A 16,703-nucleotide genomic window follows, 5' to 3' on the forward strand; every position below is an offset into this window, starting at 1 on the left:
CTAAGGAGAGGCCCCGATGACGCACGCTGGCAGAAGGCTGGCTATGGGAATCGCCGGTGCTGGAGGGAGAACGGTGCTTCAGGGCAGTAAAAGTGAGCAGACCACGCGGACATGAGGAGAGCAGGCAGAAGATCCAGTACTGAAGAAGTGAAAAGAGCAAATGGAAGTGGGCAGCTTAAAATGAAACGGGCAGGCTCAGGCAAGGCCAGAGTAAGTACTGCCGAGAAACCCGGAGAGACTAAGTGATGTTTACAATGGAAATATCTGTCCCAAGGATCTGACTGACAAACGTTTATATAGGGAAGATATATTTGTTTCCTTCAGAAGGGGGGGAGGGGCAGCTCCAGTTTCAGTGTTACTAACCTGCTTATTTTCGAAGGAGATCGTCGGCCATCTTCCACACAAATCGAGAGATGGCCAGCCATCTCCTAAACCCGGCCAAATCGGTATAATCGAAAGCCGATTTTGGCCGGCTCCAACAGCTTTCCATTGCAGAGCCGGCCAAAGTTCAAGGGGGGCGTGTCGGCAGTGTGCTGAAGGCGGGACGGGGGCGTGGTTACCAGATGGCCGGCTTCGCCCAATAATGGAAAAAACGAAGCCGGCCTTGATGAGCATTTGACTGACTTCACTTGGTCCCTATTTTTTCAGGACCAAGCCTCAAAAAGGTGCCCCACCTGACCAGATGACCACCGGAGGGAGTCGGGGATCACCTCCCCTTACTTCCCCAGTGGTCACCAACCCCCTCGCACCCTATGCCAGCCTGAAATGTCATACCCAGCTCCATGACAGCAGTATGCAGGTCCCTGGAGCAGTTTTTAGTGGGTGCAGTGCACTTCAGGCAGGTGGACCCATGCCCATCCCCCCCTACCTGTTACACTTGTGGTAGTAAATGGGAGCCCTCCAAAGCCCACTGTACCCACATGGAGGTTCCCCCCTTCATCCCTAAGGGCTATGGTAGTGGTGTAGAGTTGTGGGAAGTGGGTTTGGGGGGGGCTCAGCACACAAGGTTAGGGAGGTATACACCTGGGAGCAATTTTTGAAGTCCACTGCAGTGCTCCCTAGGGTGCCCGGTTGGTGCTCTGGCATGTCAGGGGGGCCAGTTCACTACAAATGCTGGCTTCTCCCACGACCAAAGGGCTTGCGTTTGGCTGGGTTTGAGATGGCCGGGCCCGGTTTCCATTATGGCCAAAAACCAAAGCCGGCCATCTCTAAATCCGGTGGTATCTAAATCCGGTGATCTCAACATTTGACCGGCCCCGACCATATTATCAAAAGAAATTTTCAGTAATACGGTTGGTTCCGCCCCTTTATGGACCCGCCCCCGGAGATGGCCACCCATATAGATGGCTAGCCCCGTTCGGTTATGCCCCTCTAAGTTACCCAGTTCCAGCCTGGAGATTTTGGGACAGACCTGGATTTCTAGCCACTCCATCCTAGTGCATTATGGACCTTACAGCACTGAGGGCGACTTTTACTAAGGTGTGCTCACGTTTTTAGTGCGTGCTAAAATTGGGCACGCGCTAAACTTTAGAGACGCCCATAGAAATGCATTGGCGTCTCTAACGTTTAGTGTGCACCTATTTTTAGCGTGTGCTAAAAACGTAAGCTTGCCTTAGTAAAAGACCCTCTGATGTCAGTGGGCAGGATCAGGCACTACAAATCCCATAGTGCTTTGGGGTGTAAATTCAAAACCAGGACCAACCAAGAGGTCTCCAGCCTGCAACTGGGTAACTGGGCATCCCAGCAGTTTGTCGGAGTGACAGCGCAGTTCTGGTTTTTTTTTACGATAACCAGAATATTTTTTTATTTTATTTTTTGTTACATTTGCACCCTGTGCTTTTCCCACTCATGGCAGGCTCAATGCGGCTTACATGGGGCAATGGAGGGTTAAGTGACTTGCCCAGAGTCCCACTAGCAACATTCCATGTAGAAGTCGGCCCTTGTAGATCACCAATGTGGCCGCGCAGGCTTCTACATGGAATGTTGCTAGTGGAATAGCAACATTCCATGTGGAATCTCCAATAGTATCTATTTTATTTTTGTTACATTTGTACCCTGTGCTTTTCCCACTCATGGCAGGCTCAATGCGGCTTACATGGGGCAATGGAGGGTTAAGTGACTTGCCCAGAGTCACAAGGAGCTGCCTGTGCCTGAAGTGGGAATCAAACTCAGTTCCTCAGTTCCCCAGGACCAAAGTCCACTACACTAATCACTAGGCTACTCCTCCACTAGCAACATTCCATGTAGAAGCCTGCCCTTGCCGCGCAGGCTTCTGTTTCTGTGAGTCTGACGTCCTGCACATGGCCACGTTGCTGATCTGCAAGGGCAGGCTTCTACATGGAATGTTGCTAGTGGAATAGCAACATTAACATTCCATGTAGAATCTCAAATAGTAGCAACATTCCAGAATTTCAAATAGTAGCAACAGCAACATTCCGTGTAGAATCTCAAATAGGGAAAGGGAAATGGGACTTGATAAACTGCCTTTCTGTGGTTTTTGCAACTACATTCAAAGCGGTTTACATATATTCAGGTACTTATTTGTACCTGGGGCAACGGAGGGTTAAGTAACTTGTCAGAGTCACAAGGAGCTGCAGTGGGAATTGAACCCAATTCCCCAGGATCAAAGTCCACTGCACTAACCAATAGGCTACTCCTGCTTAACCCAGTATTACTACTACTACTACTACTACTACTTAGCATTTCTATAGCGCTGCTAGGGTTACGCAGCGCTGTACAATTTTAAACAAGGGGAAGGACAGTCCCTGCTCAAGAGAGCACACTTTCTATTTATGAACCCACAGTTCCACCAGCCATAGACCGGGTGTGCCTATGGGCACCTAAGAACAGCAAAGGCGAGTAGCCTAAACCTACTGTATTCTGTAAGCTGCTTGTGGCAGCCCCTCCCCCATGCACTTACACTTAGCCACGAAAGTGACAGTATTCGTACACTTACGTGCTCAGGTTGTGCATACATGTGGGTGCCAAGTTATAAAATTTTCCTTTTTTAATTTATTTACATATTCCTGATATACCGCAAGGGCCCAGTCTGGTTTCTGTCCGGTTTACAATAGCAAAAGCATCTCAGGAGGAGGACAAAACAGGACGTGCTAGGGGTGCAGACACACCCTCCACGTGTCTTTGCACGTATTTTCTAAAGTGCGCACAGGAATTGGGGCTCTGCCGGATATTCAATGCCAGGCTGTTTCCAGCAACCAGCATTAAATACCTGGTTCTTGCAACGCCAGCCAGTGCATGACTGGTTGAGTCAATATTGACGTATCCAACACAGCGAAGGTGACAAAAAGGAACAAGTACATAAGCATCGCCATGCTGGGACAGACCAAGGGTCCATCAAGCCCAGCACCCTGTCACCAACAGCGGCCAAAAGAACAAGCTATTTGTCCTGCCTTCCTAGTAGATGATGTCCAACATAAAGGAGTTTATTTAAAGCATCCAAAGGCTCGACATGAGTCGTGTTTTGGCCACGCTGGCCTGCCTCAGGAGTCTTCAAGTAAACGCCAATTATTGCACCTTGTTTAAAGTAAAATCGCTAGCTCGGAACAATGCGTTCTAACAGGATAAGGACACCCAACCGAAGATTCCTAAGGCAGGCCAGCGTGGCCGAAATCGACTCGTATCGAGTCTTTGGATGCTTTAAATAAACTCCTTTATGTTGGAGATCATCCTTTTTGTCACCTTCGCTGTGTTGGATACGTCTTTGCGATTACGAGGACTATTGTTCTTCTGGGGGGTTTTTAAGTCAGTTTTGAGACTTAACCGGCCATAGCTTAACGGTAAAGATAGGAACTGCTATTTATTCAGTCTTATTTGCCCATTAAGCCTGGCCAGTTAAGTTCCAAATATCGTGACTTTAAACCGGTCACACCCCTGGAACACTCCCAAAATTGCCGGCTTTATTTTTGGCGTTAACCAGGTATTTTCAGTGGCGTTAACTGGTTAAATGCCTCTGAAAATGACCAGTTATCTACCAAGACATGAGTTAACCAGTTGGCGGCCATTCCCGGCTAGTTAACTCACACTGACCATCGGCTGGTATATATTCAGTGGCTGAATGTCTAACTTTGCTGACTGTTTTGGAATACTCACTTCAAGAAGTTCAGTCTGAAAATCTAATATTCACTGAATCCTACGCAGAAGTGGAGCGTATTTCCCTTGCGTCTGACACCGGTCTCTTTCCTCTTTAATAGTGCCACCTCGCCCCCGAAGTGTTCCAGGAGATCTTTGGCATGCCCATCCAGGAGTTCGACAAATTACCTCTCTGGAAACGTAACGAAATGAAGAAAAAATTCCGGCTCTTCTAAGACTCCGTCTGAAACTTAAAACCACTGGGATCACAGGAAATTGTACTGGAAGATTGTTTTAGCTTTTGTTCATTTTTGGAGAATTTCTGAAACCGACGACTGTCTCTGAAGACACAGCGACAGAAGAAGACACCCAGGGAAGGGGGGGGGGTGAATGGGTGGGAGGGGGGTCTCGTAGCAATTGGGCAAACATGGGCAAACATTCCTGTCTCCAAAACTTGTGCTGGCAGGTTTTTTTGGACATGTCCAGGTACCCGTCCGTCTTTGCTGTTCCTTCTCTCTGGTACTTTCGATCCTGATAACGCTGGATGAAATTAGTTGAGCCTGGAAGTGCCCTTAGGATGCCTAGAAGAACCAAGAAACTACCACTCCAAGAACATTAAAAGTACAGTATATATATGCATATAGATATATATATAGATATATATATATATAGATATTATCATGTAGTTAAAAAAAATAAATACACACAACATATTCCTTATTAACCTTTTGCACATCAGTTTCTTAATTTGCAGAAGATTTTTAAACAAAGGTTTGGGGTTTTTAAGTGTTAGGAATGAGAGCGAAAACTGTGCACCTTACAACTCCCTGTTCGATATTTATTTATTTTTTTTAACATTCTTTCCTGGCTGAGAACATGCAGGGCGATGTCACTGACTGTAACTACTGAGATATCCCTTTGCCCAACGGACATGATCGAGGAGCTACAGCACATCCAGCAGCCTCTCGGGCCCTTTGAATTATCAGAATATTAATTCTCGAATGCTGTCAGTGGGGATTTTGCCACAGAAGATAATTTACATGGTTATAGAGGCCCTGCTCACCATAATCCAACTTTGAGTATAAGTAGGACATATTTAAGTGAAGAAAGACATCTGGTTTCCCCAGCGTTTTGTGATAGAACCGCTGTCCGCTGCTGCCTCCCAGTAGCGCTAACCATCAACCTTGGGAAATTGAAATAGTTCCATATTTCTTTCCACTTCGCTGCCAGATTAGCTGACACACTCCGTACATCTTATGACATAAGAGGCACTGTCACCTGCTGGATTGGGGTGCACCAATGATTCTGGGCATCTTCTTTTAGAAGAAACCTTATTCCCACTGGCGTACCGAGGGCGGGGCAATGGGGACGGTCCACCCCGGGTGCACTCTGCAGGAGGGGTGCTGGGAGCAGTTGTGCGGCTGTCGGCTCCGCTGTTTCCCTGCTCCCTCTGCTGTTACCTCCTGTTCCGGGGCAGAGGGAGCAGGGAACCAGCGGAGCCGACAGACGCGCGGCTGCTCCCAGCACCCCAAAAGGTGGGAAGAATGCATGGGGGGGACTTGGAGGGTATGCACCAGGGAGGGGGACACTGCACCCGGGTGGGGGATGTTGTGCTGCACCTAGGGGGGGGGGTGTCATGCTGCACCCGAGGGACGACGCCGCTGCACCTGGGGGGGGGATGTGCGCAGCGGTGATCTGCCGCGGGTGGCAGCCGACCAAGGAACGCCACTTCTTACTCCCCAGACAGCTTCCCCTTTAACATCTGGCTGAAGTGATCCAGTCTTCCCGCTACTGTGTCTGCAAGTCTCTGGCAATAAGGTTAAATGTGGAACAGGATTCACTAAACGTTCAAACAGGAACCTGGTAGAAAGTGGCAGATAGGGACCACTTGATCCATTGTGTTCTAGAAACCGAAGGTATGGTGAAACGATGTCCATGGATCCTTCTCAACAGCTGGTAAGGTAGTGGGTTTCCAAACCTGGTCCTGGAGGCACCCCAGCCGCTCAAGTTTTCAGGATATAGAAACATAGAAACATGATGGCAGATAAAGGCCAAATCCAGTCTGCCCATCCTCTGGAACCCCTAATTCTTCCTGTTCCTAAGCAATCCCACATGCTTATCCCATGCCTTTTTAAATTCTGGAACAGTCCTCGACTCCACCACCTCCACCGGGAGGCCATTCCACGCCTTCACCACCCTTTCTGTGAAATAATACTTCCTTAGGTTACTCCTAAGCCTATTCCCATTATGACATCACAATATGAGCTCTGGTTACCAGAGACTGAAACACTAAGGGGGGAAAGTAAGCCAAGAATAGGACAATTGAGCCATTGTGACATCACTGATGAGGTTGGCTCTTAGGCATTGGTGGAATAGAAACATAGAAACATGACGGCAGATAAAGGCCATATGACCCAGCCAGTCTGCCCATCCTCTGTAACCCCTAATTCTTCCTGTTCCTAAGGGATCCCACATGCTTATCCCATGCCTTTTAAAATTCTGGAACAGTCCTCGACTCCACCACCTCCACCGGGAGGCCATCCCATGCCTCCAACACCCTTTCTGTGAAATAATACTTCCTTAGGTTACTCCTAAGCCTATTCCCATTATGACATCACAATATGAGCTCTGGTTACCAGAGACTGAAACTCTTCACACTAAGGGGGGAAAGTAAGCCAAGAATAGGACAATTGAGCCATTGTGACATCACTGATGAGGTTGGCTCTTAGGCATTGGTGGAATAGAAACATGACTGCAGATAAAGGCCATATGACCCATCCAGTCTGTCCATCCTCTGTAACCCCTAATTCTTCCTGTTCCTAAGCAATCCCACGTGCTTATCCCATGCCTTTTTAAATTCTGAAACAGTCCTCGACTCCACCACCTCCACCGGGAGGCCATTCCACGCCTCCAACACCCTTTCTGTGAAATAATATTTCCTTAGGTTACTCCTAAGCCTATTCCCTCTTAACTTTGTCATATGCCCCCTCATTCCAGAGCTCTCCTTCAGTTAAAAAAGGCTCTCTTCCTGTACATAAATGCCCTTGAGATATTTAAACGTCTCTATCATGTCTCCTCTCTTCCAGCGTATACATGTTGAGGTCTGCAATAAATATTCATGAGCGAGATTTGCATGCATTGCCTCCACTCCATGCAGATCTCTCTCAAGAATATTCATTGTGGATATCCTGAAAACCTGACTGGCTGGGGTACGTTCAGGACCAGGTTTGGGAACCGGTGTGATGAAAGAAGATAAATAAGGAGAGGTAGGGTATACTATTTCTCTCCAGGGGAAGGGATATCCCTTCATGCCAGGGTGTAGATCTTCCACTTCTTCAATCCCGGTGCAAAACGTTATAAGGGTAATTCTAGATAAGGGCACCACAGTTTAAGAGCCTACTTTACACGGGCTGTGAGCGTATCTGTAATGACACTTAGGCATGCAATTTCCGTTATAGATGCTGAAGTCGTCCCGCCCATGCGTCTTCCCTTTGAACGCCCCCTTGAAGCTTTTATAGAATACTGCTGAGCACTAATGCACATAACTGTTAGTATTCTAGAACTTAGGTGCAGGGCCGCCGAGAGACTGGGCCGGGCCCGGGGCAAGGCTGCCCCCCAAGGTCGCTGCTCCCCCCTCCACCCCCCCCCCCCCGAGGTCGCCGCCACCACTCCCCCCCCCTCCGTCCGCCACCGGGCCGGGCCCCCTGCATTGAAATCGCAGCGCCTCTCACCTCCATGAAAGGAGCGCTGCAGGCAGCAGAACGCCTCCCTTCAGCCCTCCTTCCCTCCCGCCCTCGCGGAAGTTACGTCAGACGAGGGCAGGACACAGGGAGGGAAAGCGGCCCGAAGGGAGGCGATCTGCTGCCCTGCAGCGCTGCTTTCACGGAGGTGAGAGGCGCTGCGAATTCAATGCAGGGGGCAGACGGTCGACGACGGAGGGCGGGTGGGACTGCGGTGCTGGGCCCCCCTTGGAGGCCTGGGGAATTTTGTCCCCCCTGCCCCCCCTCTCGGCGGCTATGCTTAGGTGCACAATTGGCGCTTAACTTGGCCTGTTTTTGTAGCGCTGGAACTGAACCAGCAGTAATCCGGGTTAGCACCAGCACCCTTACTGCCATCTCAGTAGGTGGCAGTAAGGGCTCCCCACCGAAATGGTCATGTGGTAATCGGTTCACGTACCATACAGCCATTTTTTTCCCCAAAAATGGACAGCGGTAAAAAGGGGCCTCAGCGTGCATCAAAAGCACCCGCTGACGCTAGCACAGGCCCCCTTTTACCGCAGTTTAGTAGATGGACTCCTTAGATGGTTAAATGCTGAAAATTGCACCTGTGTTAAATAACCACGAAAGTGGAAAGAACACAGAGATCCCACGAGGTAGATAGAATCCAAGAACAAGGAGTGGGAACTGCATCAGGGTCTTCGAGAAACAGACTCAGGACGCCGGAATGAAATTATAGATGTTTATTGATATTGACTCGACATGGAACCATGTTTCGGCACCTGTGTGCCTGCCTCGGGAATCTTGATACATATACTTGATCACATTTGTCGAAAAGCCTGGTCCGCTTCCCATTCCTTGTTCCTGAATAGTGCACCTAACCATATAAGAGACAGCCAGCCGCACAAGTATCCGTCATTGAATACCTGGGGCATAAAGCCAGCGGCAACGAGAAAAATGTTGAGCGCCGTCAGCTGAATATTTACCCATAGTTAACATTCCCAGTTGCTCTAGTTACTCCAGAACTTCATCTGAGATGTTTACTCCCTAAATCTCTGTCGCGTTTGACAATTTCAAGTTCTCGCCTTTCTAACTGATATGCACCTAGTGGATTTCTTGCATCCCACATGCATGAGTTGACGCTCCTAAAGCCTTGGCCACTCTTCCAGTTGGTTGAAGTCCCCTTTTATGTTTTATGTGTTTTTAAGCTCTTTCAGCACATTTACTGTTCCAGATTTTTGTATCCTCGGCAATGACATTAACAGGGATACTGGTGTGTAACACCGGGGCTAGGGGTATCCCGCTGGTCATTTGGCCTTCAACAGAGCGGGACTCTCATGGAAGCAAAAGTCTTCTCCTGCCACCTGAAGAAAGAATGTATTTTTGCTGTGCAGAATTTGGCTGTTGACTGGAAATTGAAGTGGATTGTTAAAGGAGCCTAAGAAGTGTTTAGTTCCCTTTCTCCAGATCCGTCCTAGGTTCTTGCTGCTGAACTTGGTCTTAACGATTACGTGAGGTGAGACTATTTAGCAGCAAAAAACATCAGTCTGGTTGGGAACTAGTGAACCTTACCCTTCAGGAATTGGGGTTTATTTTTGGGTCAGTCTGTGAACGTTTATGAACTGCTGCTAGTGCTGTGAATAAAGTCCTAAACTGGAAAGAACCTGGTTCGTAAAAAGTCTGATGTAACCCTTGTGAAAAGGTGTCCACCGTGAGCGTATCAGCCTTTGTTTCAGACCTGCTTGGTTGGGAAGCAGCCGGGCCAGCTCTTGAGCTCACTGAGGGCCAGATGCACTAAACTTGACGAGCCATTAACGAGCAAGTAGTAAACCCTGGCATGCACTAAAGACCTTTTTTTGGCGATGGTAGCAGCCAACGAAAACGGAATGCAAATGAGCAAATTGTGTGGAAACCCTATTGTAATGAGATACACTAACCTTTTCCGATTGCCTTAACGCTGGAAAATCTAACGAGAGGTCTGTACCTCTCGTTGGGGCTGTGCGAGATTGAAAAACTGCTACAAAAGTAACAAAAACAAAAAATCGGGGGAAAAAAGTCAAGTGCTCGTCAGTGCAATAATAAAAATGTCTATTTTGGCCGCCACGTTTAGCTGGCTCAGGGACTTCCAGGTCTCTCAGCTGAGTGAAGCATGACCAAACAATACGTTTTTATTATTGCAGGGGGGAAAGGCGGCCAAAATGGGCGTTTTTTGGGGGGATGGGCGTCCTCAACTACACTGTCCTCTGGATTGAGGCGCATCGGAAGGAGTGAGCAGCGCGGTGTCTTCGGGGGGGGGGGGGATGACGGCCAAAATAGATGTTTTTATTATTGCGGGGGGGGGGGGGGGAGGCGGTCAAAATGATGTTTTTTTTGGATGGGCGTCCTCAACTGTACTGAGCCGCATCAGAGGGGTTGAGCGGCGCAGTGTCTTCGGGCGGCACAGGGAGGTGTATTTGGCATGCGCAGAGCAGCCAGCATAACGCTTGGCTGCTCTGCACATGCTCGACCGGCCGATTGGCCGACTGTTTAACGATGGAATAGAGAATGCAAGTGAGCTACAACGAGCAGCTCATTTGCATTCCCTTGATTCATGCCCGTTCCTTACCGATTCGCTAAGGGAATCGGTAAGGGAAGGGCTCTAACGATTGTTTAGTGCATCTGGGCCTGAATCAGTGTGGTGTGGCTCCTTCTCAATGGCCTTTTTGAACTACCTCTCCCTTAGCGATGACCTTCGCTTATTTAGGTCTTCTGTGTTTGCACTTGTTTGGATGAAATTATAGGGGTAATTCCATAAACTAGGCACTAGCATGTATGTGACAGTTACATATGTGAATGATTATAATATTGGCATATATGTGCATGTGTGTGTACATAACACTTAAATGCCAAAAACACACCTAAGCACTTTTCTGTAAATATGAGCATATCATGCATATTTTACAAGCAAGGGGTATGTGGGAAGGACTCACTCTTAAGTGCATAACATACAGAATTAAGTTATGTGTATATCTTCAGCATTTAGGTGCACACACACTAGCTGTATGTATTACCTTTTTCAGTAGTAGCTGAAGGTGAGTTACATTCAGGTACTCTGGATATTTCTCTGTCCCAGGAGGGCTCACAATCTAAATTTGTACCTGAGGCAATGGAGGGTTAAGTGACTTGCCCAAGATCACAAGGAGCAGCAGTGGGATTTGAACCGGCCACCTCTGGATTGCAAGACCGGTGCTCTAACCAATAGGCCACTCCTCCACTCCTCCACTAGCAACATTCCATCTAGAATCTCAAATAGTAGCAACATTCCAGAATCTCAAAAAGTGGCAACATTCCATGTAGAATCTTCAATAGTAGCAACATTCCATGTATTTATTTATTTATATTTTGCTCACACCTTTTTCAGTAGTAGCTCAAGGTGAGTTACATTCAGGTACTCTGGCTATTTCTCTGTCCCAGGAGGGCTCACAATCTAAGTTTGTACCTGAGGCAATGGAGGGTTAAGTGACTTTCCCAAGATCACAAGGAGCAGCAGTGGGATTTGAACCGGCCACCTCTAGGTTGCAAAGCTGGTGCTCTAACCACTAGGCCACTCCTCCATCAGCAACATTACATGTAAACGCCTGCCCTTGCAGATCAGCAACGCGGCCGCACAGGCTTCTGTTTCTGTGAGTCTGACGTCCTGCACATACATGCGTTGGAAGGGCAGGCTTCTACATGGAATGCTACTAGTGGAATAGCAACATTCCATGTAGAATCTCCAATAGTAGCAACATTCCATACATTTATTTAGATTTTGCTCACACCTTTTTCAGTAGTAGCTGAAGGTGAGTTACATTCAGGTACTCTGGATATTTCTCTGTCCCAGGAGGGCTCACAATCTAAGTTTGTACCTGGGGCAATGGAGGGTTAAGTGACTTACCCAAGATCACAAGGAGCAGCAGCGGGATTTGAACTGGCCACCTCTGGATTGTAAGACCGGTGCTCTAACCACTAGGCCATCGCTGCACATCAGGGAATTCATCAACATCAAGACAGCAAGTCAATCCTGCTTAAGGGGGTCTTTTACTAAGCTGTGGTAGCGTTTTTAACTCATGTTAGAAATCAGCTGGCGTCTCACTGTTTACCACCAGTTGATTTTTATCGCGAGCTAAAAATTCCACCACCGCTTAGTAAAACTGTGCCTGACAAAATAAGTGGTATTTCAGAGATTATGGCAAGGAAATTTCAAGCTGAATAGACATAGGGAGAGAAATCTACAACACTGGGACCAAGATATAGAAGGTAGAGTCTCTAGTGGAAGCCCACTGTGCCCGAGGAGGAGAAGGAACCCTCAGCGGTCTGTCATCATTACAATAGAAGTACCGAGTGGACACTAACGCAGTAAGAGCATCAGAAAGGGGTCCGCAAAGCTTAAAATGTAAGAAGAAGAATCTTAAAATGGAATGTATAGCTCACTGGGAGTCAGTGATATTCTAGAAAGAACGGAGTAAAATGAGAATTAGAATGAGAAACACGTTGATGGCGGTCTGATCCTGTCGCGGTGCTCCAAGTAGTTCCAGTTCTTCGAAATGCCAAAGTGAAGAGGAAGGTCGGCTGCTGCAGGGACCCCAAGCCGGCCCTCAGCTTCAGGGCCGGGTCCTATAGAGTCTTATTTACGGAGACCAGAAGTGATCGAAAGAACGGAAGGCGGCATGCTGACGGCGAACGGGCAAGGTGGAGATCCGAAGACACCCTTGCTTGATGTCACTCTGAGCCCCGTTCAAGGAGCTCCCCCCACGCAGCCCCGGTGTGCAAGTTCTCCAGCGGAATCTCCTCTTCGGCAGCCCGGAGGTGCAGCCCAGAGTGAGAGATTAGGGCCCCGGGGGGGGGGGGGGGGAGAACAACTGGAGAACAAAGGGGTGCTAAACTCCTTTAATTTAGACCCTGCCCCGAGGGAAACAGCGGGAGATCCTTTGAGTGCAAGTGAAACGAAAGCTGAAGACAACATTTCTACTGATAAGGTACAGACTTTAAATTTTCCACAATTTTTACAAGAGAAACCAGCTGAAGCAGAGGCGTATCTGGACTTCGGTGGGAGGGGGGGCCAGAGCCAGAGTGAGGGGGCACATTTTAGCCCCCCCCCCCCCACCGTTGCCGGACCTCCCCGTCAACTTTGACCCCCCCCCACCGCCGACCCTCTCCACCCCCTCCCGCCACCAACTCTCCTCCGCCACCGTCGCTGGCGGGGGACCCCAACCCCCGCCAGCTGAGGTCCTTCCGTTGCAAAGCTGGTGGAGGACCCCAATCCCCACCAGCTGAGATCCTTCCGTTGCAAAGCTGGTGGGGGACCCCCAACCCTCGCCAGCCGAAGTCCTCTCTTCTGTTGCAGCAAAGCTTCCTTCAGTTTCAAATTCTGAGACGTCAGACTCAGAACAGGAAGCTTTGCTGCAACAGAAGAGAGGACCTCGGCTGGCAGGGGTTGGGGTCCCCCGCCACTGTCGCCAGCAAAGATAGGCGACGGCGGGTTGGCGGCAGGTGGAGAGGGTCTTCGGCAGGGGGGTCCAGTGCCAAATGTACGGGGGCCCAGGCCCCCGTGGCCTCACGCAGATACGTCCCTGAGCTGAAGTAACCCTGGAAAATCTTTGGGCCTTAATTGTTAACCTGAGGAAGGTATTATGTCCTCAAACTCAGGTCCTTGAGACCAGGACAAAAAAATTAGAAGAGGAAATATAAATAGTAAATAATGAGATGAAAAAAAAACTCTAGAGAAAGTTGAGACTCAGGAAAAAAAAATGTTGCTCGATTTCAAGAAATTCAAACAACCATGATAAAAGACCATATGAATATGCGGAGGAACATTGAGTCTTGGGAAAACTCCCTGAGATCAAATAACTTAAGGTTTCTGAATTTCCCCAGGGCGCCATCGATCACACCCAGGGAAATGTTGAACAGATACTTAAAGGAAATTTTTGGACTTCAAGAAGATACTATATTACCTGCCAAATAAACCAACAGAAGCACAATTGTCCCTTTGGATGTTTCAGCTATCCTGGAATCCTCTGACACGGATCTGGCTGTTCCTTCCACTTTATTGGCAACTGTTGCGTTAACTTTGGATAAAGTACGGGTTATCAAAATGTTTTTCAAAAATAAAGACAAAGAGTTTGGGGGTCTTAAAATATCAATATTCCCAGATGTAACTAAAGAGACTCAGAAAGACGCAGGCAGTTTTTACTGCTTAAGTTAGGAGTTCTTCAGATTCAGGCCACTTTTCATCTTCGGTACCCTTGTAAATGTATAGTCAGGTTCCACCAATCAGTAAAATATGTTGTTGTTTTTTGAGCCATCTCAGCTCACAGAATTCCTTGTAACCAAACGCTCTTTGGGGTTGAGAGAATGTTAATGTTTATTGCCATTTATTTGAGCTCTGTTAATATATGACACTTCGATTTCAGACAGGTTACTAAATTACTTTAGAAAATATTTTGTTTTCTTAGTCTCCAGTATTCATAATCTTGGATCCAAAACGAGGACTTGAGTAAATTTAAAACAAATCGGAGAAACTTTTTCTTCACCCAACGTGTAATTAAACTCTGGAATTCATTGCCGGAAAATGTGGTGAAGGCGGTTAGCTTAGCAGAGTTTAAAAGGGGTTGGACGGTTTCCTAAAGGACAAGTCCATAAACCGCTACTAAACAGACTTAGAAAAATCCACAATTCCGGGAATAACATGTATAGAATGTTTGTACGTTGGGGAGCTCACCAGGTGCCCTTGGCCTGGATTGGCCGCTGTCATGGACAGGATGCTGGGCTCGATGGACCCTTGGTTTCTTCCCAGTGTGGCATTACTTATGTACTTATAATTAAACTCTGGAATTCGTTGCCAGAGAACGTGGTAAAGGTGGTTAGCTTAGCAGAGTTTAAAAAGGGATTAGACGGTTTCCTACAGGACAAGTCCATAAACTGCTACTAAATGGACTTGGGAAAAATCCACAATTCCAGGAATAACATGTATAGAATGTTTGTACGTTTGGGAAGCTCGCCAGGTGCCCTTGGCCTGGATTGGCCGCTGTCGTGGACAAGATGCTGGGCTCGATGGACCCTTGGTCTTTTCCCAGTATGGCATTACTTATGTACTTATGTATATTATGCATTATAATCTTCTTTCTTTGCTATTAATTATTTCTGGAATGTATACCTTTCTGTACAAGCTTAGGCTTGATAATGATTGTTTATCAATTATATGTGAATTAATTAAAAAAGAATGAGAAACATGTAGAAGGCAGATGGCTGTGTTCTGCAGTAACTGTAACCTTCCCAGTATTGATTGCTGAATACCATCGAACAAAGAATTATAGCAGTCAATTTGACGGGTTAACAAGGGCATGTAGAAACGTATGAATAGCATACTTTGAAAACAGAGCTCTCACAGTTCTAATTTGGTTATAAGAACATAAGAGTAGCCATACTGGGTCAGACCAATGGTCCCTCCAGCCCAGTATCCTGTTTTCCTGGCAGAAACCCAAATCCTGGCAACACTCCATACTACAAATCCCAAAATCCCAGCGCTTGCTTCCCATGTCTGTCTCAATTGCAGACCATGGACTCTTCCTCCAGGAATTTGTCCAAACCTTTTTTTTTAAACCCAGATACACCAACCGCTGTTACCACATCCTCCAGCAAAGAGTTCCGGAGCTTAACTATTCGTTGAGAGAAAATGTATTTCTTCAATATTTGTTTTAAAAGTATTTCCATGTAACTCCCTCGCGTGTCCCCTCGTCTTAGTAGTTTTGGAACGAGTAAAAAATCGATTTACTTCTGCTCGTTCCACACCACTCAGGATTTTGTAGACCTCAATCTCATCTCCCCTCATCCATCTCTTTTCCAACGATAGATGCAGGACTGCAAATCCCATCAACTCATGCACTGTTTCCCAACTTGGATCCAAGTTTCGCCACAGCATAGTGGCTTCTTCAAGGATGACTAAACAAAAAGTATATCCACGAATCAATATTTCTTTCAAAAACGTTTTCTCAAAATACTTCATACGACTTAGAGACTGTCACGCTCTCCGATACTCCAAGATAGTGCCCAGAGAAGTGTAAGACGCTGAGCCTCCTTTTTAAAAACCGAGGCCGGGTGAATTCACACAGGTGCAGTCCTTTATTACAACAAAAAACATTCAATATCTTTATTTAACCCATTTGGAGTTACTGTGTTCCACTCATATATAAATCACTGCGCCTTATTCACTACAGCCTGTGATATATTATCCTCTCTGGAGCTCTGGAAAGTAAATGATACCACAAATCTTAAATCTTGCAAACAATGTTTCATAAACCGCCAATGTTCAACCAGTGGTGCCTCCAATCGTGAACGACTGATATTACTCATATGTTCCCCTATCCTGATCTTAATCTTATGTACAGTGGGGGAAATAAGTATTTGATCCCTTGCTGATTTTGTAAGTTTGCCCACTGACAAAGACATGAGCAGCCCATAATTGAAGGGTAGGTTATTGGTAACAGTGAGAGATAGCACATCACAAATTAAATCCGGAAAATCACATTGTGGAAAGTATATGAATTTATTTGCATTCTGCAGAGGGAAATAAGTATTTGATCCCTCTGGCAAACAAGACCTAATACTTGGTGGCAAAACCCTTGTTGGCAAGCACAGCGGTCAGACGTCTTCTGTAGTTGATGATGAGGTTTGCACACATGTCAGGAGGAATTTTGGTCCACTCCTCTTTGCAGATCATCTCTAAATCATTAAGAGTTCTGGGCTGTCGCTTGGCAACTCGCAGCTTCAGCTCCCTCCATAAGTTTTCAATGGGATTAAGGTCTGGTGACTGGCTAGGCCACTCCATGACCCTAATGTGCTTCTTCCTGAGCCACTCCTTTGTTGCCTTGGCTGTATGTT

At 47.2% G+C, this 16,703-nt stretch overlaps 1 protein-coding gene across 17 annotated transcripts in view; it reads left to right on the forward strand.

Moving 5' to 3' along the window:
• The window catches only part of LOC115469908 (actin-binding LIM protein 1-like), a 238,620-nt gene extending 233,831 nt beyond the window's left edge, over positions 1-4,789 (forward strand). For all 17 annotated transcript variants that reach the window (XM_030202674.1, XM_030202680.1, XM_030202679.1 and 14 more), the window contains one exon: positions 4,212-4,789. In XM_030202674.1, coding sequence (XP_030058534.1) covers positions 4,212-4,325 — 114 coding nt within the window. In that variant the 3' untranslated portion in view covers positions 4,326-4,789. The remainder of the gene's footprint in view (positions 1-4,211) is intronic.
• Positions 4,790-16,703: the final 11,914 nt, after the last annotated feature.

Source organism: Microcaecilia unicolor, chromosome 5 (genome assembly GCF_901765095.1).
Source record: "Microcaecilia unicolor chromosome 5, aMicUni1.1, whole genome shotgun sequence".
Taxonomy (NCBI): domain Eukaryota; kingdom Metazoa; phylum Chordata; class Amphibia; order Gymnophiona; family Siphonopidae; genus Microcaecilia; species Microcaecilia unicolor.